Below are 17,262 nucleotides of genomic sequence, written 5' to 3'. Positions count from 1 at the left end.
CTACACTTTCTTAAATCCTTTCTAATAACCCAGTTATCTTCAAAAAAGAAAACAAAAAATAAAAACAAATTTCACCTGATCCTTTTTGCAGTATATCATGTAAATTTAATGTCATCTGGTTTTCACCCAGTAGTGAAATCAATCTTTGTCTGGCTTGATGGTATTTAGGACAATACATAATTACATGTTCTATGGTTTCTTGACTATCGCAATATTCACACATTCCATCAACATGCTTTTTCATTATAAATAATGTTCTATTTAATCCTGTATGCCCTAGCCTCATTCTGGACACCACATCTTCTTCTTGCTTACTTCTGTATGTATTCCTGTTCTTCCCCACTTTTTCTTGAATGCTATACAGGTGTCTCCCAGATTGTTCAGTGTCCCACAAAAACTGCCATTTTTTATTTGTTTTAGCTTTAATTATACTCTTGACTTCAGCTTTACTGTATTTAATATCCACCTCTATATCAGGCAGCTCTGCTGCTTTCTTTGCATACTTATCTGCCAATCATTACCTCCTACACCTATATGGGCAGGTACCCATATAAATGTAGTACTAATACCGGACTTAATCAGATTGTTAGCTAGTTGCAATATTTCATACACTATGTCCTGTCTAGACTCAGAGTGAAGAAACTTGATGCTTGTCAAAGCTGAGCTGGAGTCTGAGGCAATCACAGCTTGCTTAGGTCTATTGCTCTCTACCCACATCAAGGCCATCCATACTGCTAACAGTTCTGCTGTGTATACAGCTAAATCATCATTAATTCTTTTAGCAGATCCAATGTTTAATTGAGGGATAACGTAAGCAATTCCCATTTTCGTATCCGTCTTCTTAGATGCATCAGTGTATATAATGACTCCTTCTTTATATTTCCTTGAAATGTATCTCTGTACCCTGTAATGATCCACTTCATTAACCTCCTTTTCCCCCAATAAGACTAAGTCCACTGGAACCTCTGACAAAAGCCAAGGAGGAACAACTGGATAAACAACTGAAGGGCTTATTTTCAGTGCACTGATTCCCATCATTATTACCTTCTGCCTTATTGTCCATCCAAAACTTTTAATTAGGTCATTCTCTCTTTCTTGACAATGCCATAGAACTGACTGACTTAAATGTTTGTCACCATGACCTCTCAAATTCGCCCAGTACACAAGAGACAACTGGTCTCTTCTAAGATGGAGAGGCATCTCCCCCATCTCTACCTGAACTGCTGCCACTGGAGTGGTCTTAATTGCCCCACAACAAAGCCTCAAACCTTGATTTTGAATGACATCTAACTTCTTTAATGATGTTTTAGCAGCTGACCCATACACTATACACCCATAATCAAATACCGATCTCATCAGCCCTGTATAAATGGATTTCAAAGCAGGTCTGCTTGCACCCCATTCTACTCCACGCAAACATCTCATCACATTCAACACTCTCTTGCATTTATCTATAATTTTTTGAATATGCATTGTCCAAGTCAGTTTTTTGTCAAACCAAATACCCAAATATTTGAAGAATTCCACTCGTTCTAACTCTGTCCCAGATAACTTGATTTTCATATTCATACGTATGTTCTTCCTAGAGAAGAACAAAGTCTTAGTTTTATCTATAGAGAACCTAAATCCCCATTGAACAGCCCATTCTTGGACTTTGTCTACTGCCTGCTGCATCTTATCCACTACAAAATCTATATTTCTTCCCTTTTTCCACATTGCTCCATCATCTGCAAACAATGCTACCCCAACTGAATTTTGTATATCCTTAAAAATATCATCAATCATTATTGAAAATAATAGTGGACTGATAATGCTCCCTTGTGGGACACCATTTTCCACATTGTATCTCTTACTTAGTTCCCCATTTATTTTAACTTGAATAGTTCTGCCAGATAAAAACCCTTTTATCCACTGGAACATCCTTCCCTTTATTCCCAATATTCTTAACTTAATCAGCATACCATCTTTCCACAACATATCATATGCCTTTTCAATATCAAAAAATACTGCCACTACAGTTTCTTTATTCACCTGAGCCTTCCTTACTGTATCTTCTAGGTATACAATGGGATCCATGGTACCTCTACCTTTCCTAAAACCACTTTGATAATTTTGCATTAAGCCTCTATGTTCCATCCAATATGTAAGCCTGTCATTTATCATCCTCTCCATAGTTTTCCCCATCTGAGACGTTAAAGCAATCGGCCTATAGTTATTCGCTATTTGAGGATCTTTCCCAGGTTTCCTAATAGGAATGATTATAGATTCCTTCCAGGTTCTAGGAATGCAACTATTTATCCATACTTTATTATACATACTCAACAACACATCCTTCCCCTTATCACTTAAGTTCTCCAACATGGAATAACAGATTTTATCTTTCCCTGGAGATGACTTACCTAATTTCCTCAATGCCTTATTGAGTTCAGACTTTGTAAATAATACATCCAACACACCTCCTCCACTATCCTCATCGTCAAACACATACTGGTATGTTCTAACTGTTTCTTCTCTACCTCTCTTTTCTTCATGATGTAAATTTCCTGTGCTGTGCACTTTTGCTAAAGTTTTTGCTATAACCTCTGCTTTTTCCTTACTACTAGTGATAGTTCTTTGCCCCTCAATCAGCATTGGATATCCATATTCCCTTCCATTCCCTTTCATTTTTTTAATCATGTTCCAAATTCTGTCCACTGGAGTAGTTCGACCAATAGAATCACAGAACTGTTTCCAGTGATCTTTTTTTGCTTGTCTTATTGTTTTCCTGACTATTGCCTGCGATCTTTTATATCGAACTAAATTCTGCAAATTATGTGTTTTCTTTAACTCTTTAAATGCTCTATTTCTATCTTTTATTACTTCCTTACAGTCTTTCGACCACCATGGTACTATTTTATTTAATGTCTTAGGCTTAGTTTTTGGAATAGAAACTCCTGCTGCAACAATTATACCACTGCTAATTTCACAACACAATTTCTCAATATCATGATCATTATCAATAGATATCAATAATTCATCACTAACTTCTCTATATTTATCCCAATCTGCTTTATCTAAAATCCATCTCTCTTCTCTTACGTCACGTTCCTTTCTTAATTCCACTCCTATCTGAATTCTAATAGGATAGTGATCACTTCCTACTGTATTTTCCCCCAATACCTCCCAAGTACATTTAACTGCAACTGTCTTTGTGACAATAGTAAGATCTATTGCTGTCTCTGTACCCCTTGCCGCATCTATTCTGGTACCAGAACCATCATTCAGACATACCAACTCTTTCTCTTCCATAAATTCTTCAATTACATTTCCATTAACACCATCCCTCTCTCCCCATAATGTACTATGTGCATTAAAATCCCCACACCAAACAATTCTCCCTGTCAAATCCTTCCAAATGTCCTCCAGATGTTTCATCTCCATTTTCCTGCATGGATTATAAAAGTTTATAATTGTCACCTTCTCCTCGCTCATCCTTACTTCTGCAACTATGTACTCCAAGTCATTCCCGGTCTTTATCTCCCTATATTGAAGCCCTCTTTGTATAAACATTACAACTCCTCCTCCTTTACCTATTTTCCTATCCCTTCTTATAGAATTATACCCCTTTATTACAAAATCCAACCTAGGTACTAGCCAAGTTTCCTGTACACAAATTATATTAGGTTTGTCTTTAAAACTGTCGACATATGTCTTGAATTCTTGACCGTTTGCAATTAAACTCCTAGCATTCCACTGGAGTATAATTAAAACCATTATGTATCCCCAACCCATGTCTGAGATTGTTGTGCTTCATCATTAAGAATGTCTCTTACTCTTTCCCAAGGCATTCCCTTTGCATCCAAGTATTTTTCTGCAGACTTAACAATTATTTTAATTCTTTCAGTTCTACTACTGGTCTGTGCCGAACAATTGATTATCTCAGCCGTGAAGAGCACAAAATCACCTTTACTCACAATCAATGTCTCTTCTTTCAATTTATCACACTTTACACATTTCCCTACAACTTCAGTCCTAGTCTTTATTGCCTCTACCGGCACACCTTTTGGGACTTTCTTAGTTGCCTCCGCAAAGGAAACACCTTGGACTACTTTAACTCGCTGAACCTCCTGCATTCTTTTATTAGTCTCACATCCACCATATGCTACTATATGATACATATACTATGTTCTCCTCCACAATTACAACATTTTGGTTTTGCCCCCTCTTCACATTTTCCGTATTCATGTTCACCACTACATTTGCTACATCTTAGTTTTCCCTTGCATATCGCAGCTACATGCCCATATCTTTGGCATTTAAAACACCGGAGTGGTGGAGGGATGTAAACCCTGACATCATAACTCATGTAGCCAATTAAGACTTTTTCGGGGAGTTTCTCTTCCTCAAAACTTAACAAGACTGAAAGACTGTCACATATATTTCCATTCCATGTTGTCTTTAGTCGTTTTGCTTCCCTGACTTTAACATTGTTTATTCCTTCTTTCACTGAATCCACTGACTCACTTAGAGGAATCCCTGAGATTACACCCCTAACAAGCTTCTTGTCAAACGCCATTGAACACTTCACTCGCTGTCCATTTAATTTATTTATCTTTATTGCTTTCTGTTGTTGATCCACAGTTCTACACATTACCAGTAAATAACCATTCCTCAATTTTTTAGCACTCCTTACCTCCCCAATATCTTTATGTAGAGCTTTGGTTAGTAGGATTGGACTCCACTTATCAAAAGTAGTCCCCTCTTGCAACAGTTTGATAAATACCTTGAACTCATCTTCACTCCTTTTCACCGTAGTCGTTCCTTTATCACTGTCACTAGCATCTGACTTATCCCTGTCTTTAGTTTTGCGTTTCTTTTTAACTACTTTCCACTCTTCCACATTCCCGCGTCCAACATCCATCTCCTCATTCACACTTCCTGATCCGTCACTTCCTAACCCCTGACCATTCACAGTCCAGTTGTTGCCAACCGCCCGAAGCTCACGATCAACAGACAAACGTCTACGCTCCTTTCCTCCAGAAGCAGCCATCTCCACCCGCTCATGTGAAAAATTAAAAAATATTTTCACAGTTAAATTAGCTGTAAATGAGCTAATAGTGGCTAAAAGGATAAGAAAGTAAATGTGGAAATATAAAAATAATAATACATATTTATTTCTGTATATAGGCTATTTATATATTTTAAAATATGTTATTTTATTTTATTTTATTTATTTTTTTTATTTTTTTTTGCATTTAAATCTTATTTTTTACTCCAAATATTTCTATCTGTGTATTGTTTATTTATTTTTTAATTTTTAATTTAATAATTTAAAACAAAAACAAAAAGTACTGCATATATATATACTCTTTTTGTATATATAATATACAAAAAAGAGTACTACATATAAATTCTATATACATTATATATAATTTATAGATTCATAATGTATAAATAAATAAATATAGAAAATAACAAATTAATGTGGAAATGAATGAAAGTGCTTATAATTATTTTTATGCACATTATTTTGTATTTGTCTTCATGTTTCCATGTTTATTTTCTTATATTATTCATTTTATACAGTTTGAGATGAAGATGTTTGTGTTTGCCGGGCGACTCTGGAGCGCCGCTGGGGTGTCACAAACACGGAGCCTACTTCCTGTTTTGGCGTGGTGAGCTGCGACGTCGAGAAACCGTCCGTCTAGTACCACCGATGGATCACCGAGGCGACTCAAGATGTCTGAATGTTTGATATAAATAAAGTCTTTTACCTGGAAGCTTTTTGTCATCGGAGCTCTTTAAACTCTCGTCTCAAAGTTCCCTTAGTAAACTCTTCTGGAGCTTTCAACCTCATTGCACAGTCTTCATCAGGGAATGGAGTCGTTGCCTCGACTGTCACGTTACATAAGAGTTGCAGAATTTTAGATTTCAAACAAAAACTCAAAGTTAAAGCTCCGATAAAACTGACTTGGTGCTAAATATGGAAATTAGAGAGAATAATAACACGGACTAAAATATCACTTAAGAGCAGGGGGAATGAGAGGGGGAACACCAGAGCAGGGGGAACGAGAGGGGAAAACGCCAGAGCAGGGGGAATGAGAGGGGGAAACACCAGAGCAGGGGGAATGAGAGGGGGAAACACCAGAGCAGGGGGAATGAGAGGGGGAAACGCCAGAGCAGGGGGAATGAGAGGGGGAACACCAGAGCAGGGGGAATGAGAGGGGGAACACCAGAGCAGGGGGAACGAGAGGGGGAAACGTCAGAGCAGGGGGAATGAGAGGGGGAAACGCCAGAGCAGGGGGAATGAGAGGGGGAACACCAGAGCAGGGGGAATGAGAGGGGGAACACCAGAGCAGGGGGAACGAGAGGGGGAAACGTCAGAGCAGGGGGAATGAGAGGGGGAAACGCCAGAGCAGGGGGAACGAGAGGGGAAAACGCCAGAGCAGGGGGAATGAGAGGGGGAAACACCAGAGCAGGGGGAATGAGAGGGGGAAACACCAGAGCAGGGGGAATGAGAGGGGGAAACGTCAGAGCAGGGGGAATGAGAGGGGGGAAACGCCAGAGCAGGGGGAATGAGAGGGGGAAACGTAGCAGAAAATATTCCTTTATAAACCAAAACGTATCAGTGGAGATGTATCCTGAAAAATGATAAAGTTTGTGAAAGTGACTTAAAATAAGAAGCATGAAGCACAGTTTGAGACTTTTTTATTCAGCATTTAAATTCACAGTTATGATTATTCAACGTAACTTTTTTTAAGTCTGCAAAAAAACCTAAAACAACGAAGTTTAAAATGTCAACTGTCCTGACGATATGTTTGTTCTGTTATCAGATAAAAAATTAACTTTTAAATCTTCCAGTTGTCCTTCGAGCTTAATCGTCTTCACGTTTTCTCCGTCCAAGACACATTTACATTTCCAAATTTGTTGACTTTCCGTTGGTCTTAAACATAAAAAAAGTTGGTAAAAGTTACCTAAAATGAGAAACATTAACTCTTGAGCACTTCACGACCATTTCGTGTTGAACCAATCACACTATGACCGACGCTCCACTTAGCACCAACTGCAATGTTTAATTGTAAATGAATGTAGCCTACTGGCAGTCTGGTACACGTAGTTTGCTCAGTATCGGCGCCTAAGATTGTATGTATTACGTACGTTTTTATGGAGCTAAAAGAGTCTCAATAAATGCACACGCTACATTCACATATGCACACACAGGATTCATACATGCACACACAAAATTCATAGGCGGAGTTTGACATTCGAGCCAGGGGGGGGCAAAAAAAAAAAAAAAAAACTCATTGTAGAAGCTGAGACCTGGCTACCACTTGGGGAACACAGCACGAGCACATATGGACAAAACAAACATGCTATTTAAACATATATGTTTATTTTTAAAGAAGATTTTAAATTACATTCTAACAATTTAACAACTCGCCCTTATGAAATCCAATCGCGGCACGGCTGTCTTGGAACGCAATAGACAGACGGTGGCAAACTGCCCCGACACTTAAATTCAACTAAAATGTAACGGTGAACAATCAGAGTTGGACCTCCAGTCTGTTGAGATGCCTCTCCAAACGCAGAAACCAAGCGCAGTACCACCATAAACCATTAAGACACATTGAGAAAAAAGATCCGTATTTTGCCGTAATCCAGTGACACGGAAAAAAGTAATCCACAGCGATCAGGAGATCCACTTCACCGTTTAAACAATGTGGAATAAAAACGTATAAAAGTCCAAATCTACACAAAACGCGCAATCAATTAGTAAGCTGACAGCAAATGTATATACATGGCATTTAGGAAACCTTTATTACAACGTTGGCACGGTAACATGTCCAGACTAGTGCAACAGTAATTTTAATTTTTTGCGTCCTGCGTATGTGTCAACAATAGTCTCAGGGGAGAGCCAGAGCCCTGAAAAAATATTTTTTTTACTAAAGCAGTAGGCCTAGGCTATATGACATCAGATGTATTACCTACCACAGTTTAGTTGTTTTGTGTTATTTAAAATATTTATAAAATATCTGATCATGCCATGAAACAATGCAATTACCCGCTTCAGCCACCAGGGGGGGGGGCAGTGCTCCCCCTGCCCCCCCCCGCAAACTCCGCGTATGACAAAATTTAAAAAGCACAGAAGATTCACAAATGCATACAAAATTCATAAATGCAAACAACATTTACAAATGCACACAAGATTCAGAAATGTATTTCTGATGCACACACAATATATATATATCTTGATTTACAAACTGCTTGCGGTCTGTGAACTTCGCTGCATTTGTGTGTGAATTTTGAGACTGCCCTGACTTGGCTCGACACACAAATGCCTTTTTTTAAACAGGGAATGTTCTGCAACCAATCAGATATCTTCCTTGTTTTAGCCAATCACAAGAACGCACCCCACGTGGGGGATTGTTTACTTATAAGCTAATCACATGAACGCGTTCACACAGCGCTATATGAATGTGGGTGGAGTCATCCATTCTCGTAGTGATTCACGTAATGTTTTGCTCAACTTTAGGAGCTCCACACAGTCTGACCAGAAAGCGGCAAACTCCACCCAGAGAAAGTCACCGTTTCTCGGTTACTGGACGACCGGGGCTCCGTGGAGCTCCGGAGCTGGCTGGCTGCCAGCTGCCGGCATAACTTTCGTATATTTACAGTTTGAATTTCGTCACGTCATTTATAAAATAGCTACCCCAAGGTCTTATAAAGCTAACTATGGTGTCCGATTTCAATTTAATGCATTTTTGTGAACATTAGGGGTCTCCTTAGGAGGAGCTGCTAGCTAGGCTAGCTGTGTGTCCCATTTAATCCTATGGGAAAGATCGTTCCTACACTTTTGGCGTAATTTTCGTATATTTACAGTTTGAATTTCGTCATGCCACTTATAGAACATCTACCCCAAGGTCTTATAAAGCTAACTATGGTGTCCGATTTCAATTTAATGCTTTTTTGTGAACATTAGGGGCTTTGTTTCAGAGGTCTAAGAGGAGGCTAGCTAGCTGTCATTGATAGAGCTCCATCCAGCCGCAGGCTCTAGCGGACAAGAGGCGTTTATTTCCATGATCGTTCGTTTAAATAACTCAACACACATATCCATTATAAGATTAACTAGAACCTGTGGTGAGAGATTGCTGGCGTAACAAGCTCGCTGACCGCGCTCTCACTCACACACAGCGGCCATTTAGCAGGAAGAGAGGCGCTGCAGACCCTGGAGCTCTGTCAGGGCAGCGGTGTTTGGTAGTCCATTAACCCAAAAAACGGTGACTTTGCGCGGCTATGGAGTGCCGTGGGCTGCCAGACGTGACGGAGCTCCATCTACCTCCCAGCAGGCCGGGCGGTGAGGCAGCAACCCAGGCAGCACCGGCCGCTGAACTCCCGACACACAGTCGGACAGAATTTGCAATTAGCCATCAATTTTCGTAAAATATTTGACCTCTACATAGTTGATTTCTCGCCTAAAATGTTGTCAGAAGTGAATTTAGTGATGAATAAGATGGTGAAAATTGTTAAAAATGTCCCGTTGTTGGTTGTTGCTCCGTCTGCAAGTTCCGAGTTGGCAGTGGGCGGGACTTATAAGTTCGACCAATCAAGTACACCTAGGAAAATGGAAAAGGGAAAAGACCCTGCTCTGAAGTAGGAGCTAAAAAAGTACGCTACTGAGGCCAGAGGAACTTAAAAATCCCCAAATTTTTCCTGTCGGAACACGATGAAAAAAGTGTTCTAGGAACGTTTAGTTCTAAGAACTGCAAAAATCCCTCCGGTCGGAAAGCCCCTCATGACTCCTACACCACATTCATATAGCGCTGTGTGAACGCGTTCATGTGATTGGCTTATAAGTAAACAATCCCCCACGTAGGGTGCGTTGTTGTGATTGGCTAAAACAAGGGAGATATCTGATTGGTTGCAGAACATTCCCTGTTTAAAAAAAGGCATTTGTGTGTCGAGCCAAATGGGGCGACGTTCACAGACCGCAAGCAGTTTGTAAATCAAGATATATTTGTGTGTGCATCAGAAATACATTTCTGAATCTTGTGTGCATTTGTGAATCTTCTGTGCTTTTTAAATTTTGTGTGCGTATTTGTGAATTCTGTGCGCATTTGTGTATCCTGTGTGTGCATGTATGAATCCTGTGTGTGCATATGTGAATGTAGTGTGTGCATTGATCTTTATTGAGACTCTTTTAGCTCCATACATTTTGTTTTGACGGGGTGAAACGTTGACCATTAATTGTCCTTTTACGTTCTTGAATGAAACCTCCAGACCAGGGGTCACCAACCTTTTAGAAGCTGAGAGCTACTTCATGGGTACTGAGTCATACGAAGGGCTACCAGTTTGATACGCTCTTCTGAAATAAAAAAAATTGCTCAGTTTGCCTTTAGTTATATATGATTATTAATGATTAATGTCATCTATGTGAAGACACTGATCACATTAATGATTTCTCACAATAATTATCAACAATGACTTAACAAGGTGGGAAACAGATAATGTCAATATTCAATTTTCATTTTTAGAACAGGCCTGAGGGCTACTCATGTGGTCCTTGGGGGCTACCTGGTGCCCGCGGGGACTGCGTTGGTGACCCCTGCTCCAGAGTTTGTAAAAATCTGCATCGTGAATCTTGGGTTTCTTGGTTTCTTGGTGTCTTGGTTTTGGAGGCAGTTGAGTTTCCAGGAAGATGAACCGTCAGAGTCTGAGAGCGAACACAGCTGCAGGAAACCAAATGGAGCCGGTCGTAGGACGCGTCCGGAGGGCTCAGCCGTCGTGCAGAAGGTCGTACGATCCTCCGTTCACCACCTCGTGTTTGTCCTCGGCCTGCAGACAGTCACGGAAAGTCACTTTATTTAGACATGAACCCTTGTAGAAGAACCAGGAGACACACATACATACAGTCACACACACATACAGTTACACACACACACACACACACACAGAGACACACACACACACACACACACACACACACACACACACACACACACACACACACACACACACACAAACACACACACACACACACACACACACACACACACACACACACACACACACACACACACACACACACACACACTCCATGTAAATAATCACTACTTTTATCATCATAAAACACACTTCATTCAAAGTGGACAGAAACTAAATAAAACGTTCAAAAGCCGTCTTGGTTCATCTTTCCACTGTTCCAACAATCACCACTCTGGTTTGGTTGATATAAACCCTTAATTCACCCATTTACATGTGGAGATATGCTGGCTCTATACACGCTAAAAGTTCTGATTATTTACGTGGAGTCTGGTGGAGATATGCTGGCTCTATACACGCTAAAAGTCCTGATTATTTACGTGGAGTCTGGTGGAGATATGCTGGCTCTATACACGCTAAAAGTCCTGATTATTTACATGGAATCTGGTGGAAATATGCTGGCTCTATACACGCTAAATGTACTGATTATTTACGTGGAGTCTGGTGGAGATATGCTGGCTCTATACACACTAAAAGTCCTGATTATTTACATGGAGTCTGGTGTAAATATGCTGGCTCTATACACGCTAAATGTACTGATTATTTACATGGAATCTGGTGTAAATATGCTGGCTCTATACACGTTAAATGTACTGATTATTTACATGGAGTCTGGTTGGCGTAATCTTTACATTGAAAAACAACATTCTGTATTAACTGATGAAGGTTTCTGTAAAATAAGCATGACTCAGCTGCTGACTCACCGTCACATCATCAGCAGTGTTGGGTGACTCAGCGGTTTCTGGAGCGGCTTCATAAACCGGGTTACAGATGCTGCGACCGCCAACTGCAGCTGGAGCTTCTTCTTCTTCAGCTTCCTCTTCCTGTCAGAGGCAAAACATCAGCGCTAACATTTACATTATATATATATATATATATATATATATATATATATATATATATATATATATATATATATATATATATATATATATATATATATATATATCTATTAGTGCTGTCAAATGATTAAAATATTTATTCGGAAACTAATCGTCAGAAAGTGCCAAAAAAAAGGGCACAAAAAAGCGACAGAAACGTTAGGAGAAATGCAACGGAAATGTTGAAAAAGACGCCCAAAACGCTGTAAAAAGAGAAAAGGTAGGGGTCTCAAACTCCATTTACCTGGGGGCCGCTCGAGGCAGAGTGTGGGTCAGGCTGGGCCGCGTCAAGTATTCAACAAAAGTATTCTTTGTTTGCTTTCTTAAATAAATCTTGTTGCCTCAATAGACATTTTTTAAGTTCTTCCTCTCCTCTCCCTGGTATGTTGTATACTCCTCAGCATGTCTAGTTGAGTAATGACGTCTGATGTCATATTCCTTGTACACCGCAACTTTCTCTGTGCGTATCAGACATGTAGGGGTGCTCCTGTGCTCGATAGAAAAAATATTCCGTCTCCCACTTTCCCTGAAATTGCCTGAGCTCGTCGCCAACCTTTCTCTTCGCGGCACGTTTTGAGAGAGACGTGACTGGAACTGGGTGAAGGCAGATATTTTCCGTCACTCTGGAACACGTTTCTACTAAGCGACTAACGTTGATCCTTCCCCAGGTACTTCACGGTTGGCTAGCTTGACAACCGTTGACACCAAACGCCGCAGGAAGCTGTCACGAGACTAGCTATGGTAGCCCGTAAGTGATAAAAAGATAAAATAAAAGCGTGGCCAGCGCTGGACACACGCAACGACTCAGCAAAAAGGTGCGTTTCAGAACAACGCGATGTCAAGTAGGGGGGCCACAAAATATCATCCTACGGGCCTCAATTGGCCCCCGGGCCGCGAGTTTGAGACCCCTGAAAAAAGGGGTGTTTTATTAAATTTTTATAGCATTTGAAAAAACTGAATGAAATCTCTCGCTTTTCTAAACAGTCTCCTGACTGAAGTGTGATTGAGTCTGTGATTATCTACAAAATCGTAACTATTTGTCAAAATAGTTCACAATTTCAGCTTTTTTGAACTCAAAAATTAGGTATAATTTCATATAAATGAGGTTTATTGATTATGAATTCCAAAAAAAGGTGTAAAACTAGTGGTAATACGTTGATGTTAGTGGTGAATCCGGTGGTAGTGGAAAAAAAATCGCAAAAATTTTTTCAAAAGAAATCGCCAGAAAGATTAAAGTGCCCATATTATGAAAAAATCACTTTTTCTGGGATTTGGGGTGTTATTTTGTGTCTCTGGTGCTTCCACACTAAGGCATGGATACCCGACCCGAGCCCGATGGGTCCCGATGGGCCGGGCCGGGTTCGGACAGATATTTACTCGGTCACATCAGCGTGATAAGGCATTTGTTGTAAAATGGTGCTGCGGCTCCTTTAAGAGAGCTCAGCGTGTGTGTAAAGTGGGCAGAAGAGAGATGGAGAAAGAGGAAGCAGACGTGTAGATGTGACCGGAGCAGAGTTGGTGGAATAAGTTTAAGTTTTGTACACAGTGTGTGTGGTGTTCGAGATAAACTCCAGACTGAAAACCAAGTTCATTCATCTGCTCACCAGAAACAGGATTTTAACCCCGATGTTATATACCGTCGGCCCTGGAGGTAACCAGTCTCCCCTGGTTTTCTGATCACGGTCGGAATCGAAGCCATCAGGAAAGGTTAACACATTGAACATTTTAAATTAAACAGCTGATTAACGTGCGCTTGTTCCCCCGGGTGCACTGATGCGCTCATCTGTTGACATTTCCGAATGCCTTCCAGCTGCTTAATAAAAGATTTCCACACAAACAAACGTACATGTGTCATTAGGATGAGAAAAAAACCAACGAGATTTTAACTGTGTCGGGCTCGGACATAAGTATCATAATGCCTGTCGGGCTCGGGCCGGGCTCGGACGGAAAAATTCGGCCCGATCCAGGCTCTACTCTATACACGCTAAAATTACTGATTATTTACATGGAGTCTGATGGAAATATGCTGGCTCTATACACACTAAAAGTCCTGATTATTTACATGGAGTCTGGTGTAGTTTGGTGATGGTGATTTCGGGGCTGTTTCATGTTAAAGTGCCCATATTATGAAAAAATCACTTTTTCTGGGATTTGGGGTGTTATGTTGTGTCTCTGGTGCTTCCACACACATACAAACTTTGAAAAAAATCCATCCATGCTGTTTAGAGTGAGATACGGTTTCTGAATGTGTCCTGCCTTCAGTCTCTGGGTGAGCTGGTCAAAATCAGCACGGCTTGTGACGTCACAAGCCGAAACGAGCAGGCTAACCGCAACCATTAGCTCGTAGCGTTAGCATGCTAACGCTAATGCTAACGCTAGCATGCTAACGCTAGCATGCTACCTCGTTCTCAGTAGCAAAGCACTGCTACAACACACACAAGTTCACCATAATCTACAAAAGAACTACTTCCATGTGCGCCCTCATTTAGAAGTCTCCCAGCTAATCCTGCCTTGTAACTGACCGAAGTCAGCCTTTCTTTTACTGTCTATGGAGCTAGCTAGCTGACATGATCTACATCTGAGCTACTGGGCATGTGCAGTGCAATCAAAGATAGTACAGAAGAAGAAGAAGAAAAGAGGTCTCACTCTGTAGCTAAAACAGAGACCAGCTGAAAAGAGGATCTGCAGCAGTGAGAGAGAGAACTGCAGTACAACAAAAATATGGTGTTTTTTGAAAATTAAACCATGTAAACCTATTCTGGTACAACCTTAAAATACAATTATGAACCTGAAAATGAGCATAATATGGCTGCTTTAAACTAAAAGGATCTTACTCTTTAACTAAAAGGTCTATCTCTGTAGGGATCCATCCCATAATGTTGTCAGAAACTTAGAATAATAATCTGAGTCTGTCAGCAGCAACAACAGAACTTTTAGTGGACGCTAACTGACTCTGAAAAGTTTTTCTTTTTTAAAAGCTCAGCACGTACGGAGCGTTTAACTCACAAAACTTTTGTCTGTTTTGTTGCTGATTTAACTCTCAACTATACTTTCCGTTTAAAGTCTTTAAAATCTCGTAAAAACGAATTGAACAGCTTGATGCTGCAGCTGTTTCCCTTCATTAACAACATCACTCATCTTTACATTTAATGTCTGCAGAGCCGACGGAGCTGTGGACCAATCAGTGATTACAACAATAACGACTCCATGATTAAAGATGCCAAGCCGTCTGCACACACACACACACACACACACACACACACACACACACACACACACACACACACACAAACACACACACATGCTGGTTTTCTGATCACGGTTGGAATCGAAGCCATCAGGAAAGGTTAACACATTGAACATTTAAAGTGCCCATATTATGAAAAAATCACTTTTTCTGGGATTTGGGGAGTTATTTTGTGTCTCTGGTGCTTCCACACACATACAAACTTTGAAAAAAATCCATCCATGCTGTTTAGAGTGAGATACGGTTTCTGAATGTGTCCTGCCTTCAGTCTCTGGGTGAGCTGTTCAAAATCGGCACGGCTTGTGACGTCACAAACCGAAACGAGCAGGCTAACCGCAACCATTAGCTCGTAGCGTTAGCATGCTAACGCTAATGCTAACGCTAGCATGCTAACGCTAGCATGCTACCTCGTTCTCAGTAGCAAAGCACTGCTACAACACACACAAGTTCACCATAATCTACAAAAGAACTACTTCCATGTGCGCCCTCATTTAGAAGTCTCCCAGCTAATCCTGCCTTGTAACTGACCCAAGTTGTAGAAACAGCCTTTCTTTTACTGTCTATGGAGCTAGCTAGCTGACATGATCTACATCTGAGCTACTGGGCATGTGCAGTGCAATCAAAGATAGTACAGAAGAAGAAGAAGAAAAGAGGTCTCACTCTGTAGCTAAAACAGAGACCAGCTGAAAAGAGGATCTGCAGCAGTGAGAGAGAGCGGTGCAGTACAACAACAATATGGTGTTTTTAGAAAATTAAACCATGTAAACCTATTCTGGTACAACCTCTAAAATACAATTATGAACCTGAAAATGAGCATAATATGGCTGCTTTAAGAAAAAGCATCTAAAAAGGGATAATTTTCATTTTTGACCCAGGAGGACAACAAGCTGCCTGGTCGACGGGAAGACGACGCGAGGCTTAACCTCAGAAACCTAAACAATCGTCCACGATCTAAAACGGCACCTCTGATTCATATTTAGATAATTTAATAACCGTAAAACATAGCTTCTTACCGATTTTTCCTGCTAAAAGCTGAGGAGTATAATGTAGTATGATGTTCAGTATGTTTATTTTTGCACTGCATGACTCCAAATATATAGGAGAACATTGCTGTGTGTGTGATTTCAGTAAATATGACATTATTATTATTTTGATTACTGGCATAAGTGAATGTCATGAGGGCAAAAGCGTCTGGACTTTTTTTGAAAAAATGTACATATTTAGTCTACTGTATAAGTTATAATGAGTATTTTTTCACAGTTTGACTCCTAATGCATATGGGAACTGATTTAGACTCAGCTTGTATTGATCTGTGTGTGATATCAATACATATCTGTGAGATTCATGTTCCGTTTTTAAGGTCATATAACCTTTTTTTTACATTCAAGTGACTTCACTGCAGCACAAATATTCTAATAACCCAGTTTGTCCTGAAACAGATGATGTTCATAGATTGACTGTAGACAACAGGGTTGATCTTTGTAAGCTTTTTAGAAAATAAAACCGGACGGACAATGAACTGTAAAAATGACCTCAGGTTTCTGAGGCGTAAAGATGAGGATGTGTCTGTCAGATACGTATGTTTCTCATTTGCTTCCCCAGTTATTCTGACCCTAATAATCTGTCGTCCTGACACTGTAACGGGACGGACGGACTGACCTTGAAGTACTGGAAGTGGAAAGGGTTGCTGCTGCGTCTGTAGAAGTGAAATCCAACGAAGACGACGGCCGAAACCACAACGATCAGCAGCACCACTCCGACACCCATCCCCGCTTTATGGGCCGCACGACTCTGTCAGACAGCCAATCACAGACAGAGTCAGGGACAGCCAATCACAGACAGAGTCAGGGACAGCCAATCATAGACAGAGTCAGGGACAGCCAATCACAGAGAGAGTCAGGGACAGCCAATCACAGACAGAGTCAGGGACAGCCAATCACAGACAGAGTCAGGGACAGCCAATCATAGACACACAGTCACAGAATTAGACAGCCAATTACAGACATAGTCAGGGACAGCCAATCACAGAGAGAGTCAGGGACAGCCAATCACAGTCATGTAGTCACATACAGCCAATCACAGACACACAGTCACGTGGTCACAGACAGCCAATCA

The 17,262-nt window shown here is 40.6% G+C and overlaps 2 protein-coding genes across 3 annotated transcripts in view; one reads left to right on the top strand and one right to left on the bottom strand.

Moving 5' to 3' along the window:
* Positions 1 to 17,262, top strand: part of LOC116048446 (VPS10 domain-containing receptor SorCS3-like) — a 1,378,075-nt gene that overhangs the window by 477,081 nt on the left and 883,732 nt on the right. The window lies entirely within an intron of this gene.
* Positions 1 to 17,262, bottom strand: part of stab2 (stabilin 2) — a 106,664-nt gene that overhangs the window by 3,662 nt on the left and 85,740 nt on the right. Inside the window, exons 67-69 of one of the 2 annotated variants that reach the window (XM_036000484.1) lie at positions 16,807 to 16,938; positions 11,724 to 11,843; positions 10,744 to 10,812 (exon numbers count right to left, since the gene is read on the bottom strand). In XM_036000484.1, the coding sequence (XP_035856377.1) occupies positions 10,753 to 10,812; positions 11,724 to 11,843; positions 16,807 to 16,938 (312 nt within the window). In that variant the 3' untranslated portion in view covers positions 10,744 to 10,752. Of the gene's footprint in view, positions 1 to 10,742; positions 10,813 to 11,723; positions 11,844 to 16,806; positions 16,939 to 17,262 lie in introns of both variants that reach the window. The other variant, XM_031311284.1, reaches the window with a different exon arrangement.

Source organism: Sander lucioperca, chromosome 4 (assembly GCF_008315115.2).
Source record: "Sander lucioperca isolate FBNREF2018 chromosome 4, SLUC_FBN_1.2, whole genome shotgun sequence".
Lineage (NCBI taxonomy): Eukaryota > Metazoa > Chordata > Actinopteri > Perciformes > Percidae > Sander > Sander lucioperca.
The sequence above is the reverse complement of the archived record's forward strand: the minus strand, read 5'-3'. Positions and strand labels throughout refer to the sequence as shown.